We start from the raw sequence: 17719 nt of genomic DNA, 5'->3' as shown, positions 1-17719 counted from the left end.
ATGCATTATCATGCAGTGGCATATCCTGAATATAGACCTGGTTTACTGAAACAATTTTTGTTTAATGGGTATACCGTGAAATCTTGATTTTTTTTTCAGGGAACCAAAGTGAAAAAACATAAAAGGCAGGAAAATTTTATAACATTTTGCTATGTTGGGACCATCAAGATTGAATGTGTAATGAGTAGAGGCATGCAAATTTCATTTTTGGCAAAAACCCAAAATATGAAATAACAGGCTGTAATGTTCATTTTTCATGTTTCTGAAAGGTGTCAGGTGCCTTTTTCTACCCTGTTTTGTCATGAAATAATGCGAAATGAACTGCAAAATGCGAAATATACTCTTAAAAAACGAAATTTACAGTTTATATACCGACGCGACACTTTCTGAAGTCTGAAGTATCCTGTGAGTTATGCAATTCACGGAAAATTGATGAATTCTGCTGTAAATATTTGAGAAGCAAAAATGTACCCCTTTACACAGGAATAAACTTAATACTCTAGTAAGTATATAAATGTGCTATTAGAAGGGATAAGTTTATTTTGTGTAATAAGTGCAGTTTTAAATCAAATGTAGGATTATATTCACAATTTTAAAACCAAAATGTCATCTTATATAGCAATTTTGATGTGATTATTCACCGAAATTTTATTTTATTTACCACTTTTGAACCCGAAATTGACTCTGTTTTTGTTACGAAATTTTGCTTTTTTATTTACCAAAAATATGTGCCTCTAATAATGAGGGAAATTCTAAAATACAGGAATGTAAAATCAGGGTTCCACTGTATTTATTAACTCCCTGCCACACACACACATCTAGATTAATTAGATACAATAGAAATAAAACACTACACACAGAAATAGAACAACAAAATGTAGTTAGAATACATACGTGAGTACTAAAATAATATCCGCAAAACTTACTTGTAAATGTTCGATTAATTTCGGTGGCATCTGCCACCATCCACTTAGGAAACTTGAAGCATCGAGTTTCCCAAGCAGATGTTGGCAGGCCACCGAAATTAATCGAACATTTACAAGTAAGTTTCACAGAAATTATTTTAGTACTCATGTACGTATGCTAATTATCAACCATGTTTTTTATTCCCTTTAACATGAAAACAAAATGTAGTCCAAGAGCTTAATTTTCCAGCAATTTGGATATTTTTCGTAAAATCTCCTTTTTCACTGAAAAACTGTTACTGGATTTCCTTTTACGTATTAACACTGCCTCTGCTGTAACGAAAGCAGGAAGGAACAAGTCGTTTTCTCCTGCCAACGTTGTTTGCAGCATCGGAACTGAGCATGCATAGGATGTGGTTTTTTGATAACCATTTGCTCACTTTCTATTTGCACCCTCACCTTATCTGTGTACAGCCAGAGAGGAAACCTCTTCATTAGTAGCCTTCATCGGAGGCATACGTAAACCAGTTTATAACTTCTTTACATAATTTAAATTCAGTTTAAAAGCATGTTTTAATAATTTGCATAGTATACAGGTTGGCACAAGTCAGTGTACCGGAAATGTAAATTATGTTACTGTCTGTATTTACATAGAAATATATTTTATATGTTACTACAACTGCTCAAAAGAGCTGCCATTGTTTTCGAAGCACTTATTACGCAATTTTGATATTGATTTACACATGCTATTACACAATTGTGGTGTGAATATTTGTGAAAAATTAAATTAAGGAAATGTGGTTAAGATCAGAGATCTTGCATATTTGTGTCGCAATGCATATCCATGAAAAAAATGGTTCTGTCTGTACAGACAATCACAATATCCTCACACATGCACCACCAATGTTTCTAGAGACAAGGTCTTGACACCTAACTCGCCAAGAACAGGACGAACCAGATCATTGCTAGTGGAGGGGTGTCATAGAATGAAGAGGATCGTGAAGGTGCATTGAACTCTGTCCGTCACATTCCTACGATGCAGGAGTACACTGACTTATGCTGAACCATGTATAGTGAGCAATTTTCCACATATTAAAGCTAGTGTATAAAAAATATGAGAAAAGTTGATTTACTGGTGGTAAATGAGAACAGATTACATCACTCTTATCATGATTAACACACAAAATAAAATCCAGATAAACTACATACAATGTGTAGAATCAGTTCTAAATTAATAATACCCATTTAATGTTTCAGGACAGAAGACGTGGATATGCATCAAAATGAGCTGATATCCATTAGCAAACTACCTGCCGAAAAAGTGATAGACAAGGATACTTCATTAAAATGTGATAAGTGTGATATTGTTTTTGTTAGCTTGGATGACTTTGATTTGCACATGACACGTCATTTCCGTAAGTTCCAGTGTCGGTACTGCTCTGTTGCTTTTTCTGGATTCAACAATTTGGTGGCACATAAGACGGAAGCCCATCTAGAGGAGCTAGTAAGCTGTAAAGAATGCCAGCACATCCGAGCAGAGGAAAAAATCCTCTCTGCCCAAGATTCTAGCAGCGAATTTGAATGTAAACTTTGTGGACAACAATTCAAAAATATAATTCGTTTGAGGGACCATTATATCATTCACCACTTTCCGAGAACAATAGTGTGTAATGTATGCGGAAAGAAGTGTGTGTCTTATTTCAAGTACAGGTTCCACAAGAAAACCCACTACGACATGAGCATTGTCAGATGTCGCAAGTGTAAAAGGAAGTTTAGGTCACAGGCCTCACTCAACAAGCATAGGCTACATCCTTGCCAGGTGGCACCTGTTGTATGTGTGGTTTGTGGAGAAACGTTTTCAAGTTGGGTCAGTCAAAGTATTCACTTATTGGGACATTCACAGTTCAACTGCAAGCATTGTGATCAGAAATTTACAGACTCGCGCAGGTTAAAGATTCACATGAGATGCCATCTTGTGGCAAAGTTTAAGTGCAATTTATGTTCAAGAACTTTCAAATTTAATGAAAACCTATCAAAGCATCAAGCAATGCACAACAAACTCAAGTGCTCAGTTTGTGATAAGATATTTGAGAACCTCTATAAATTAAAACGGCATGAATTCGGTCACACTCACTTCTGTGACATCTGTGGAAGAGCTGGGAAGACTAAAAAAGACCTGGCCAGACATAGGGCACTGCATTTTAAGCACAAATTCTGTCAATGCAAATACTGCAATGCAACTTTCAATTCCCACTTAGATTTTACTATTCATATGAAGGCTGAACATCAGGAGAGAAAACTGCGTGGAAATGTAAAAAAGGAGCGAAAAGTGAGGGAGGTATTTAAATGCAGGTATTGCGAAAAGATCTTGTCTTCCAAACGTAAGTTAATAGATCATGAACACATACATACAGGGCATCTTAATTGCTTGTGCAATATTTGTGGAAAGAGATTTAAAGGATCTATTAATCTATACCAACATATGACAACTCACAAAGAGAAACGTCATATTTGTATTTTATGCGGAAAGAAATTTGCCACAAAGCATGGACTCAAGACCCATGTGTGGTCCCATTCTGATGAAAAACCATATCCGTGTGAAACATGTGGAAAAAATTTTTCACTGAAGGCAAACATGATGCAGCATAGCCGGAGACATGCAGGATATAAGCGCAAACCGCGTGGTGCAGTGTTTGATTCCCAGAAAGAGGTGAAACAGCACATAGAATGCCATTTTGATTCCCAGAAAGAGGTGAGAAAATACATAGAATGCCATGCAACAATGAAAAGTGAAATTGAAATTAAGGAAGAGGAGATAACTTTGGATGGATACTAATACCATTATACCTCCGTAGATACTGAACCCTTAGCAAAAATTTACACCTGCGTGGCAAAGTGGTTTTCACAGCATGCTAAGAATTCACACCTGCATGGCGGAGTGGTTAAGACAGCACGTGCTAGGGCTCTCAGGTTCGAATCCCGGTCTGGACATGGGTGTTCTTTGTGACTGTCCCTTCATCATATCATCAATCATCCTCATCTTTATGATAAGCCAAAAGTTGTAAAAATGGGAAGAAAAATAAACCAAATCAAGAATTCACACCAAAACGACAAGTGCAACGTCTTTGGATGATTTCACAAATCAAACGCAGACTTGTGCAGTCTCTTATGCCACTATGGTGTGAAACGTTGCTGTTGATTGACATATTTCCCAAGCTACATGTGTCGACTCGCTTTGGTGTGAATTCTTTCATATGACCATCGGTGGATTATTGAGATGGGTGATGCCGCTAGATCTAGATGGTGAAAACTAAGAAAAAACTGTCACCAACTTAGAGTTAACGATATTAGCAGCACCCCCATCCCTTTGACAACTAACGTTGCCTTAGAAGACACTTTATCCACCCTTCGTAAATCTGGCTCTGTGAATGTTCCCACTTCCGGTCCCCGGATGACATATCCTTCATACCCCGGCATGGGCCAGACGTCACCATAGGTAGGGGAAACCGGTCGTGTGATTTACTTACGGTCCAGGTTTTTTAGTACTGAGACGGTTGTTTATTGTCGTACTAATGCGAGGCGGATATAAAATACCTTGAAATGTTACGCTTTTTGCTTTACCTTAGTTATGTCGACTCGAACAATAATAATACACTAAAAGCATTATACCAGATACGTGAAAAACATCAAATGATAACACGGACGAACGGTAAAAATATGAATATAGTATATCAATGAAAATATTGGATTTAACAAACGTTTTACAGCTCCCCCTGATTCATTCTCACTTCTGGGGAATGTCACAAGGTAATATACATACAAATCATGGATCTAATCAACATACCATTCCCTTTTTTTTTTAACATTTACATGAATTTAGGTCGTTAGTCTGCCCGCTCCTGTGCTCATTTAATTCAAATATGTGCCAGCCCTCGGAAAGCAATTATCTGAAACAATAGGTCGGCATAGTTCAACCTTTCGTTTGAATGAACATACGCATCAAAATCGTAAGCACGACATTTACCAAGTTTCTCGGATGGGGGTAATACACACAAGTCTCTCTCCTCTATTGAGACCAATTACACCATTACATAGTGATGCAAAACTTAATCAGCTCCAGCTGCCGGAATACACAAATTAATCGTCGGCATCGAGCAAAAATTACAACAAAAACACTATGCAATAAAGAATACTACATTCGCACGACCTTGCCATATAACATACGCTTTCAACAAATTAAAAGACTAATCAGTCAACCTTTGACAAGCTAATTGATGCGACTTGGCGGTTGGTTACACAAAAATGGAGCACACTTTGACAAGTTACACGAAAAATTAACGTAATGGAAAGGAGCTTCCAACTCTGAATGCAGACAATCAAATTATTACATATGAACATGAAATGACCTTTTATGTAACATTACTCAAAAATATCAGATACGGAAGTTAGGTTCGGGATTCCTGAGTCACTTTGCAAATCAATGAGAGTTCAGTTTTTACGGTACGGTGTTGATACAAACAATACATGCGTACATGGACATAAACCATCTGAAGAATACTCTACCCAGATTCTGCTACATCGTGGGATCGTTCATCTTTCCTGGATGTGGGGATTTGCACAAGGTTCCTCTGTGGCGAAAATGTTCCTTTGTGGTCGAACGCGACGAAGGGTGGTTGCGAAGATATCGGGCACTTTCACTTTCATAGAACATCGCGTATTCCCTCTTCTCACAAGCGTCGGCTGTACATTCTCATGCGTCGGTCCGGAATCTCTCTTGTGTATCGGACATCAATCAAACGTCGTCCTGGAATCATCTCTCGCTCTCTCTCTCTCTCTGCTATTGGGCTTCTGTCGGGTGTTGATCTGGAATCATCCTTCTCTCTCTCCCTCTGGTACCGGGCTTCGGTTGGGCATTGAACTGGAATCGTCTTCTTGTCGTCGAGCAATGTTTGAGTTCTCAGCATTGCACGTCGGTGGTGTCGGTTTTGGCATCGGCTGGCTTCGCCGGATGGTGGTGGTGCATCGTTGCGGGGGTCGGCCCCCTTTCTCTATCGTTTTAGTCGGCCATCGGTATGGTAGTTCTTGTTTGTTAAAAACAAACCACCGTGAAATGATTCACAGAATAAAGCACACACTGGTAAAGTCACTATCGGTAACTCGCACACGGTACGCAAAAAAGAACAAAGTCCATGGAAACGAAACAGTAGTCATGCGGGAGTGTAGTGCGGAGATGCTCTCTCTCTCTCTCTCTCTCAAATTCTCATGTTCAGGAAAGATCTGCCATAATTTTAGGCGACCAGGAGTTGTACCATTCTAGTGATCCCTGGGTCCATTCATGATATAGTCCTAAAAGTAAAATTAATAGAAATAAGAATCTTACACATAATCAGTATAATAATTTTGAGCTAAATCGGATAAACTGTGTGGTGAACTCCAAGTCCTGCAGATTTATATCAGATTCAAAATTGTCCGTTGAAAAGACATTAAGACTTCAGTTTAGGCGACCCCGGCTTATTGTTTCGAAACGTGGTCACAGGGTGTGTCTTCGGTTCTCGCTAGCTTGGGCTCTAGCTGGGAATCCTGGTCATCCGTGAAGCTCCGATGAATAGTAGTTTGCCCTCCCGCTGCGAATCCTCTGTTGGTCCTGAAGAAAATAAGTCCATCTTTCCTCCGTGACGAGCCACTTCGGTTGCAAAAATGTCATGTACTTGCTGCGTTTGATGTTTCGTGCTGTCACTCAGAAAACCCATCTCCCAACTCCCGATGTCTTGCTCGGATATCAATTTTACCACCTATGCATTGGAAATATTCAGAATACATAAACCAAATTTCACACTTTACATTTAACCATAATATGCGTAAATAAACAAAATTATTAATATCGAACTGTTATTTTGACATGTCACTGGATACCGTGACAACTCGACCCTCCTTTTCAATCAAAAAATTCTGGAGGCGTATTAAAATTTTACTCAACTCAGGGGTATGAAATTTTGACTACAATTTTTTTTAACACCCTGTACTAGAAATGCTAACCAGTTTGATATACAAACACATGACGTAAATGGTAGCTTCAATTTACACTATAAATAAACATATTATACACTTTCAATATTTACATCAAAGTAGGATAAATGTACCTCATCACATCCTGATCAGAGTTCAAAGCAAGGAACAGCTCGAGCGTGCTATGTATCAGTTTGCCAAAGACTCGCTCGTGGCTCTTGTATCGCGCTAACCACTCTTGTCGCTTTTCATCGGAGCAGTTCGATGTTTTGCACTTCTCTGCATGTTGTGGCACTAGCGTTTTTCCGGTCGTGTAGTCTACCAGTTCAAGTATGTTGGTGGCAATCTTGCTCTTGCAAAGATATGGCCCGTCGTACATAAAGAACAGCTTCTTGATCTTTCCTTCAACTTGCGAGCTGAGTCCTTAATTTTTTTTGAATGCGAGGTCACCTGCTTTAACCTCTGCACTGCCTCGTGCCCTCTTCTGGTTTGCTGTTTTCCTTGTCTTCCTCGTCCTTTCCACAGCCATCAAAACCTTTTGGTTGACCGTTAGGTCGTGGTTACCCTCCTTGAGACCGAAGTGGCGGATTACGTCCTTTCGCTGCATGCTGCCCCACTGAAGCTCTGCAGGCGTGAACTGTAGTGTGTCTGACTCTGCGTTATTGAGAAGGAGCACAATAGATGGAATATGCTTGCTTCATTCGTTATGCTGCTTGTGGCAAAATACTCGCAACAGACGATTCATTTCGCAATGCATGCGCTGTACTTTATTCGCCTGCGGTGTGTAGCTCGGCGTCCATATTGGCTTGACAGCGTACTCTTCCAACGTCGTCTTCCATAGGCTACTCGTAAACTGGCCTCTCCGGTCAGTGAGGAAGTAGAGTGGGGTCCCCATGTGTGCAAAGTAGGTGCCTGTCAGTTTTTGAAGTAGTACTTTGGTTGTGGTTGTCCGGACTGGGTACGCCATGAGGAAACGGCTGCATCCATTCATAACGGTGAAAATGTACCTCATTCCGTCACTGCTCTTTGGAAGCTGTCCCGTGCAGTCTGCGAAGACTATCACCCGCAGCTTTTCCGCCACTAGCGACATCGGATTCTTTGCCTCCTTTGCACGGTTAGGTTTGGTCTGCATGCAGATCACGCAGTCTTGTGCCCATCTCTTCGCATCCTTCTCCAGAAATAGAGGTGGTCGAGGTATCTCCACATCTTCCTTTCTCCGAAGTGCCCCGACTTGTCGTGCGCCTCTTCCAAGATTTTCTCCCTCGCCTCAGTTGGAACATACAGCCTCAGGCGTTCTGGGTTGTGGATGTCTGCCTTGCATAGAATCCCATTCGAGATGACGAAATGCTCCTTTAAGCGCTGCTGGTGGCAGGCTTCGGCAGGTTGCTGACCCTCCAGGATACTGTAATACTCCCCAGTCTTGGCATCTTTGCGCTGCATTTCGGCGAATCACTCAGGACTGAAGGTGGTTAAGTAAGGGGAATCAAATTGCATAAGATTCATGCGCACCTTGTTTTAGTCCCTTCAACATATCTTGACAAGGCATCTGGAACTATGTTGTCATGCCCCTTCACATATTCCACTTCAAATGAATATTTTTGCAGCTGATGACTCCATCTTGTGAGGTGCCTGCTCAAGTTCTTCGCACAGTGCAGCCACTCTAGGTTGCGGTGGTCTGTCCTTATGACGAAGTGCCCTCCGGCCATGTAAACATGAAAAATTTCAATTGCCCATACTACCGCTAGACACTCAAGCTCGCTGATGGAGTAGTTCCTTTCCGCTCCTCTCAGGGAACGGCTGGCATATTGGGTGATTGGTTTTTCCCCATCTTTTTCCTGATACAAGACTGCCCTTAAAGCTGAAATTGAGGCGTCGCTCTCCACATAAAACATGTCTGAGAGGTTGGCGTGGTAAAGGTAAAGCTGCTCACAGACGGCATCCTTCAGCTTATCCAAGGCTCCTTGGTGTTCGGCCATCCACTTCCTTTTTTTCCTTGCTTCAAGAGTTCGAACAGTGGGTACGCAATGTCACCGAAGTTTGGAACGAAGCGGCGGTGCCACGTAAATATTCCCAGCAGGCGTTGCACTCCTTTTCTGGTCATTGGGGTTTCTAGTTTCCGGATCGTCTCGAACTTTGCCGGGTCTTGCCTCACCCCTTTTTCATCTATCACGTGTCCCACAAACTTCACCTCTGATTGGAAAAAGGCTGACATTTTGAGCTTGATTGTCATTCCAGCTTCTCGCAACTTGGTGAAAATGATGCTCAAATGTTCAAAATGTTCTGCCATGTCTCTCGAAAAGCACAATATATCATCCTCGTACCACAGGCAAAAATCTTTGACTTCGTCCCCTAGTACTACTGCCATGGCGGTTGTAAAAGCTTGAACCCCGTTTGATATGCCAAAAGGGACAACAGTAAATTCATACAGGTTATCCTCAGACCCGAAGGCAGTGTATGGCATGCTTTTTTCAGTTAGAGAAATCTGCCAAAATCCAGACAGCATATATATCTTCGAGAATACTCTTTTCCTGTTTAACAACTGCAAGGTGTCTTGTAACTTTAGGGTCTGGATGCACTCTAGCTTGCACCTTCGGTTCAGCCTGCGGAAGTCGCTACAAATTCTAAGACTATCGTCACTTTTTTTTTTTTTACAACTAGGAGGGGATTTACATGCACTGCACGTGACTTCCTTATGACTCCCCATTCCAACATCTGCTGGAGGTGCCGACGCACTTCCGGGCGATGCGTAAAAGCGATGGGGTATGGTTTGCTGACTACAGGTTCTTCTCCCTCGACGAGGATTTCATGCACTTATTTGTTACATCTCCCTGGTCTCTCGTCAAGCACGACAGCATTTTCATCCAATAGTTCGGCAAAGACTCGATTCTCCCCTATGGTGAGGCTTCCGCAGGAGGCTACCGTTGAATCCACTTTCTCTTTAAATTTCTTGTAGTAGTTGGCTTCTGTGCATAATGTGACATTGGGCTGGAACTCGCTCTCTCCTCCTTCCCCGGGCTTCATGAACTCGACGTCAAACTCTTCGTCGCGATTAGCCAGGGTTACGAAGGGCTTGCCGATGTTCAGGATCGAGGCATATCGACTGAGAAAGTCCATCCTGATTAACAAGTCGACAGACAAAGACTGGTCCACCAAAACTTCAACTTCTACGGGGTGATCGTTCATGGTCGCATGCAGAACAGTGTGCCCAAGCAGCTTGTCTCTCGCTTTCCCGGAGAAATCTACGAGTCTGAAATCTCATAGGTGGCGAAGTTGTGGCTGGCATACCCATTCTGTTACTCGCCGCCATGTTGCCTCCGAACAAAGGCTCGCTTCGCATCCCGTATCCAGAAGTCCAGGTACAACCTCGTTTCCAACTCCCAGCTCCACTAGCAGTGATCTTGTAGGCCAACTGTCCTCGCATTTCTCCTCCGCATCCTCATCGCCGTGCATATCTTCATCCAACCAGGCAGCTTGAAACCGGATAGGCGTAGTCTTCTTTCCTGGGTGGTTTGGCTCATTTTTAGGTGGGTTGGTGTAGCCTGTCCCGCATCTGAGCCCTGATGCAAGACACTTAACGGTTTCCTGTGTGGTGATAATTTGACGGCCCCGGCTGCAGTGATCTGTGTCTCGAACTTGATCCATTTGCATTCCTTGTCGGGCTCCTCTGAACCCCCATCTGACTGCACCTTGTGTCCTCATTGTCAGAACGTAGGCTCCCCAGTCTACTGTTAGGATGACGTTGGTAGTAACCGTTGCTTACTCGCCCGTTGAAGAAGTTGTCACTGCTGTTCTAGTGACCCGGCAACCTACGAGTTTGACTGCCTTGACGTCTCCTCCCCTGGCACTGCCATCTTTGTCGTGGTGAAGGCAGATTGTCCTGAAAACGGCTGGCTTCAGCTCCTGGAGCATGTTGCTGCCCATCGTATCTCCGCTGGGCCAAATGAACGTGTGGGTGCTTGTTTCCCCAGCTTCCCTCATCCTCCGGTCATCTTCTTTTGTTTCATCTGTCGTTTCACGTTCTTCCTCGCAGTGGTTCAGGTTCTGGAGCGTGAGTGACATGGCTTCAGCATCAAAAACACACGCCCCGTTGAGATGCCATCTTATATCTTGCGGGTAGTGGTAAATTAGAGCTGCAATTATCTCTGATGTGGTCATCTGTGGTTGCAGAGCTTGGAACTCGTTGAACTTACGCCAGAAATACTGAGCAAAAGTAAGTCCTCCGCTTCTATCGTACCTCTCGTTCCTCAGCTGGATGAGCATCCTTTCGACCTGCAGAGGGCGTTGAAAGTGCATTAGGAAGGCTTCTCTAAATGCCGAGTATGAATGGAAGTACCTTTCATTCCGGTCCAGCCAGTTCTTTGCTCGCTCTTGCATGAAACCTATCAGGACAAGTAATCTCTCTTCATCTGCAAGTCCTAATTCCCGGGTGGTGGCCTCGAAGTCCTCGATTAAGGCAGATGGTAATATCCTGTCGGCTCTGGAGAACTTCTTAAAGTGCTTTTTGTATTCCGGCAGGAACAAAGCTCTCCTCACTGGTGGTGGTTCAGACCGTATATCCTCCTGGCTTGAAGCTTGGGGTTTGGACAGTCGCGGCAATGAAAGACGTAGCACCAGTTCCACCTCGCTTCCCCCGTTGACAAGTGGAGTTGGTCGTACGCCACTTGCGCTCGTGGATCACGAGGGGACTCCAGCTGGCTGTGATGACATCATTGCTGCAGGCTCTGGCGATGATCCCGGGATGTCAGCTACACTCAGTTGTTGCAGTTTTTCCTCCATCTCCTTTATCCTCTCGGAATTCCCTTCCGCTAGGCTTGCTGCTCGCCACACTTGTCGCTGAAGGCCATCGTTGCTCCGATTGCAGGCCAACTCCAGCTGTGCACATTGCTGGCCGATGTCTTGTAAAGCTCCTTCCTGCTCTCGTACGCTCTGTGCCAGAGTTGCCACCTTGGCTTCGTGTTCATTGGTGCGAGCGCCGGTGCTGGCGATCCTGGATTCGATTCGAGCCTCAGATTCTTCTATCGTCTGAAGTAGTTGTTGCGTCATTTCCTCCCCGGAGGCGTGAACCATCCATTGGAGGCGTTCTTCCATCCCTCGTACGGTCTGCATTCCTTGCATGTTGACCTGCAATCCCTGAATGTTCGTTTGCATTCCTTGGATGTATCTGGAGGACCAGCTGGAGGTTGGTACCACTCCTATTCCCTACGTCATCTCCTTGTTCCTTGCCGTGGTCGCCGTCCGCTCGTGACGTACCCCCCTGGGCACTTGGTATCTCCTTTTCCATTCCTAACGGGCCCTTGCACCGAAGACACACCGGTCTGGCTCCCTCGCTGTCGATTTTGAAATCAGAAAATTCCTGTATACAAACCTCGCAAACCAGCATGACGTCACTCATGTTCAAGCAGTCTGTACGACGATTTCTTAATCTCATCAATGCTCTTGGCTAAATCTCTGCTCAATCTTCCGTCGCGATGTACTTTGGAACAGTTACACAAACTTACGCACGCTCACACAATATACAAAACTATAAACTAGTACATAAAAAGAAAAAGGTGGTCCGTCGGGAATCCTTCATCCAGCAACTCAGCCTAATGCCATTAATTACGCCGAAACAAAAAGAAACAAAAAATACACAAAAATGCCCTTGCTGCTTTCGCCGAAAAATATCTGCCCTATCATCACAAATTATGCCCAAGAATGTGCCCTTACACTTGAACCTATGACAAGTACATGAAAATAACCTTTGAAATACAAAACGAAAAAACAAAAAATACCAGGAACCTAACACAAGAATTATATGCATGACGTAGCCCTAACAATGAAATTTTCACTGCTCTCGCAACATACCTTCACTGGAAAGAGCACGACAAAAGTTGCCGTCCCTGTTCGGGTACCAAATGTGAATGTTCCCATTCCCGGTCCCCGGATGACATATCCTTCATACCCCGGCACGGGGCCAGATGTCATCATAGGTAGGGGAAACTGGTTGTGTGATTTACTTACGGTCCAGGTTTTTTAGTTCAGTACTGAGACGGTCATTTATTGTCGTACTAGTGTGAGGCGGAGATAAAATACCTTAAAATGTTACGCTTTTTGATTTACCTTAGTTATGTCGATTCGAACAATAATAATACACTAAAAGCATTATACCAGATACCCGAAAAACATCAAATTATAACACGGTAGAACGGTAAAAATATGAATATATTATATCAACGAAAATATTGGAATTAACAAACGTTTTACAGCTCCCCCTGATTCATTCTCACTTCTGGGGAATGTCACATGGGAATATACATACAAATCATGGATCTAATCAACATACCATTTCCTTTTTTTAAAAAAAACATTTACGTGAATTTAGGTCATTAGTCTGCCCGCTCCTGTGCTCATTTAAATCAAATATGCGCCAGCCCTCGGAAAGCAATTATCTGAAACAATTGGTCAGCATAGTTCAACCTTTCGTTTGAATGAACATACGCATCAAAATCATAAGCACGACATTTACCAAGTTTCTTGGTTGGGGGTAATACACACAAGCCTCTCTCGTCCATTGAGAACAATTACATAGTGATGCAAAAGTTAATCGGCCCCAGCTGCCGGAATACACAAATTAATCGTCTGCATCGAGCAAAAATTACAACAAAAACACTATGCAATAAAGAATACTACACTCGCACGACCTTGCCATATAACATACGCTTTCAACAAATTAAAAGACTAATCAGTCAACCTTTGACAAGCTAATTGATGCGACTTGGCGGTTGGTTCCACAAAAATGGAGCACACTTTGACAAGTTACACAAAAAATTAACGTAATGGAAAGGAGCTTCCAACTCTAAATGTAGACAATCAAATTATTACATATGAACATGAAATGACCTTTTATGTAACATTACTCAAAAATATCGGATACGGAAGTTAGGTTCAGCGTTCCTGAGTCACTTTGCAAGTCAATGAGAGTTCGGCTTTTACGGTACGGTGTTGATACAAACAATACATGCGTACATGGACATGAACCATCTGAAGAATACTTTACCCAGATTCTGCTACATCGTGGAATCGTTCATCTTTCCTGGATGCGGGTCTTTGCACAAGGTTCCTCTGTGGCGAAAATGTTCCTTCGAGATCGAACGCGACGAAGGGTGGTTACGACGATATCGGGCACTTTCACTTTCATAGAACATCGCGTATTCTCTCTTCTCACAAGCCTCGGCTGTACGTTCTCACGCGTCGGTCCGGAATCTCTCTCGTGTATCGGACATCAATCAAATGTCGTCCTGGAATCATCTCTCGCTCTCTCTCTCTCTCTCTCTCTCTCTCTCTCTCTCTCTCTCTCTCTGCTATTGGGCTTCTGTCGGGCATTGATCTGGAATCATCCTTCTCTCTCTCTCTCTCTGCTATTGGGCTTCTGTCGGGCATTGATCTGGAATCATCCTTCTCTCTCTCTCTCTCTGCTATTGGGCTTCTGTCGGGCATTGATCTGGAATCATCCTTCTCTCTCTCTCTCTCTCTATCTCCCATTGGGCTTCTCTCGGGCATCGATCTGGAATCATCCTTCTCTCTCTCCCTCTGGTACCGGGCTTCTGTTGGGCGTCGAACTGGAATCGTCTTCTTGTCGTCGGGCAATGGTTGAGTTTGCGACATTGCGTGTCGGTGGTGTCGGTTTTGGCATCGGCTGGCTTCACCGGATGGTGGTGGTGCATCGTTGTGGGCATCGGCCCCCTTTCTCTATCGTTTTAGCCGGCCATCGTTATGGAAGTTCTCGTTTGGTAAAAACAAACCACCGTGAAATGAATCAGAATAAAGCACACACTGGTAAGGTCACTATCAATAACTCGCTCACGGTATGCTAAAAAGAACAAAGTCCACGGAAACAAAACAGTAGTCATGCGGGAGTGTAACACGGAGATGCTCTCTCTACAAAAATCCAGATAAACTGTGTGGTGAACTCCAAGTCCTGCAGATTTATATCAGATTCAAAATTGTCCGTTGAAAAGACGTTAAGACTGCTTGGCTTCAGTTTCTGACGAGATGGAAATGACCCTGGCTCATTGTCTCGAAACGCGGTCACAGGGCGTGTCTTCAATTCTCGCTTGCTTGGGCTCTAGCTGGGAATCCTGGTCATCCGTGAAGCTCCAATGAAAAGTAGTTTGCCCTCCCGCTGCGAATCCTCTGTTGGTCCTGAAGAAAATAAGTCCATCTTTCCTCCGTGACGAGCCGCTTCGGTTGCAAAAATGTCATGTACTTGCCGCGTTTGACGTTTCGTGCTGTCACTCAGAAAACCCATCTCCCAACTCCCAATGTCTTGCTCGGACATCAATTTTACCACCTATGCATTGGAAATATTCAGATTACATAAACCAAACTTCACACTTTACATTTAACCATAATATGCGTAAATAAACAATATGATTAATATCAAACTGTCATTTTGACATGTCACTGGATACTGTGACAGCTCCTTGAAAGTGTTTTTACTCCATTTAAGGTGAAATTTAGCACTCTTATGTGCATCAGGTTTGGCAACACTGCCAGGATGGCCATAGGATGCAAGGGGAAGTGCATTAGGCATATGGGACTATTATTTGATTTGTTCTCTTGGGAATATCAAACTTCTGATGGAATAGAAAAACATATCAACGGGAAGAGGGCAGTTTGAAGATGCATTTGACCAGCGGAAAGGTCAAAACTTCCATGAACATGAAGTGTTCTAGTGGAACTTGAAATTTCCCCCTCTCGGACATCAGGGTTAAAGAATATCCCATCCTGATGATAACATTTCTGTTCTGCACACCTGTAAACTTTTTCAGGATAATACAGTGGAAGTGACAAAGCATTAGCTGGTATCAATGATCAAATATTTTGTGACAAATACACCACTATTGGCTCTGCCTGTTACTCAATACTTAAATAAAAATAAATAAGTTTTTGAAATAATTCCATCAGTGAAACAAAAGTTACAGACTTGTTTTTCTTGAACCTTGTATGAATGCAAAGTTTATTGACAATGATAACTATCATAATTGAATTTATTTTACATAACTTTTTCATGTTTATGTTAATTGGGATGATTAAATGAAAGTAACCAGGAAACACTCATAAGCAGAGTAGAATTCTGTGGCAAGATCTTGGATTCATAAGGACCTTGAACCCCTCCCTAATAAAGATTTTATCCTTTCCATATTTTTTTTTTTTATTGAGAAGGTGTTAGTCTCAAGTGACTTGAGAGGTATCTCCATTAGGTATATCAAAGTGTTAGTGCAAATTGCATTTTTTTATACTTAAAGCATGTTGACTGTGCCAACATATTTTGTAATAAAATAATAATTATACACATAAAGTCAGTGTTTTATTGTAATTCTGCTTCATATTTCTTCACTTTCGTTATTTAATATGATATGTAGGGAAAATCTTGTAATCAAAGGTATATTTTCTTTTTTAAAACTGTGGGTCCATGAAAATTAAATGTATTATGCAGGGAAACAAACAATCTGCAAATGCAAAATATGGTTCCATTGTTTATGTATATTTCTTGTCCATGGTATACGCAAGGGGGAGGGGTGGTTATTGAAGTGTTTTTTTTAATATCTATTTTATTACAGTCAAAGATCTGCAATAATAATTATAATAATAAATATTTGAATTAATATTCACAAGCAGCACATTTTTTTCTGAGAATTACTGTAAACTGTAGTAATTTGCATTCATGTACTCAAAATTTGAGGTGATAACAGTACAAAGTAAGAGAGTAAGAAAAATGTCTAAACAATATGCTGGATGTGTGATTTTCATTTCTGTGCATACACACCAAAGCTCTTCAAAATATTGATTAATATTGGGTGTGTAGTCCACTCCAGTTATAAGCATCAATTTATCAGTGTGTTGCTTCAAATTAATTATGAACTGCACCAGAACAGTAAAATGCCTACTACGAATATCAAAATACAGTTTTTTACACAATATTGCTGTAAAATAAAAGGAAACTGATTTTGTGCATAACTTCCAGGATAAATTAGACTGAATTGTCACGTGTCAGTTTTCCAGATCCCACCAGTATCAGTAATTAAAATCCAACTGATACTTCTAAGATGAGGCCAATACATCGGCTCAGCCCTAATCCTGTGTTCCTAAGGAAAGAAATCTTGCTGATGCTGGCAGGGGTGCCTATCTCCCCCCCCCCCAAAGAATTGTTCATCACAACCCTCATCCACACACACAAACAAGTATAATTTGGATAAAAACACGGTAATTAAATTTTGTTTGAATGTTGATAATTTGATTATTTTTTTTTATTAAATTTTCTAAATTCGTAAGCTTTACACCCTAGGCGGAAACTTGAAATAAATTTCAGAGGGGCAAGGTTGGCATAAACAATATTTTATACAATACAATACATATCTGTCCCCCTCAGTTATTTTTTTGGGGGGGAGGCAGAAGTCAGCGCCTATGCTTTACACAACGAAAACTGATAGTATTTTACAATTATCCAGTCATTCATAGCACAGGAACACATACAAAACAAAAATAGTGCCTGAAAACATCAAACTCTAAAAGTGAAGTCTGCATGTCAGAAGTTTCAAGCTGACTCGAAAATACCACATAGAAAACACCAGACATTGTTTACCACTGGACGAGATGTCAACAACAATCGGAAGGCGCATGACATTCGAAACCTTTCATTGCAGTTGAACTTGAAAGACTAAAAAAGGAAGAAAGAACGGCTCACTTTCATGTTTGCTACAGGAAATAGTGTTCTTGTGGATGTTGTTAAATCATGAAGTTGATGCTGAACATCTAATGACCATAAT

At 41.9% G+C, this 17719-nt stretch overlaps 1 protein-coding gene across 1 annotated transcript in view; it reads left to right on the top strand.

Annotated features, from left to right (window-relative positions):
• Nucleotides 1-14208, top strand: part of LOC146003776 (uncharacterized) — a 30398-nt gene extending 16190 nt beyond the window's left edge. Inside the window, exon 6 of the mRNA XM_083142189.1 lies at nucleotides 2163-14208. Within this exon, the coding sequence (XP_082998315.1) occupies nucleotides 2163-3741 (1579 nt within the window). The 3' untranslated portion in view covers nucleotides 3742-14208. The remainder of the gene's footprint in view (nucleotides 1-2162) is intronic.
• The last annotated feature ends 3511 nt before the right edge of the window (nucleotides 14209-17719 follow it).

This window comes from Lepisma saccharinum, chromosome 20, assembly GCF_977018435.1.
Source record: "Lepisma saccharinum chromosome 20, izLepSacc3.1, whole genome shotgun sequence".
Classification (NCBI taxonomy): domain Eukaryota; kingdom Metazoa; phylum Arthropoda; class Insecta; order Zygentoma; family Lepismatidae; genus Lepisma; species Lepisma saccharinum.
This window is presented reverse-complemented; position numbering and strand designations above follow the sequence as displayed.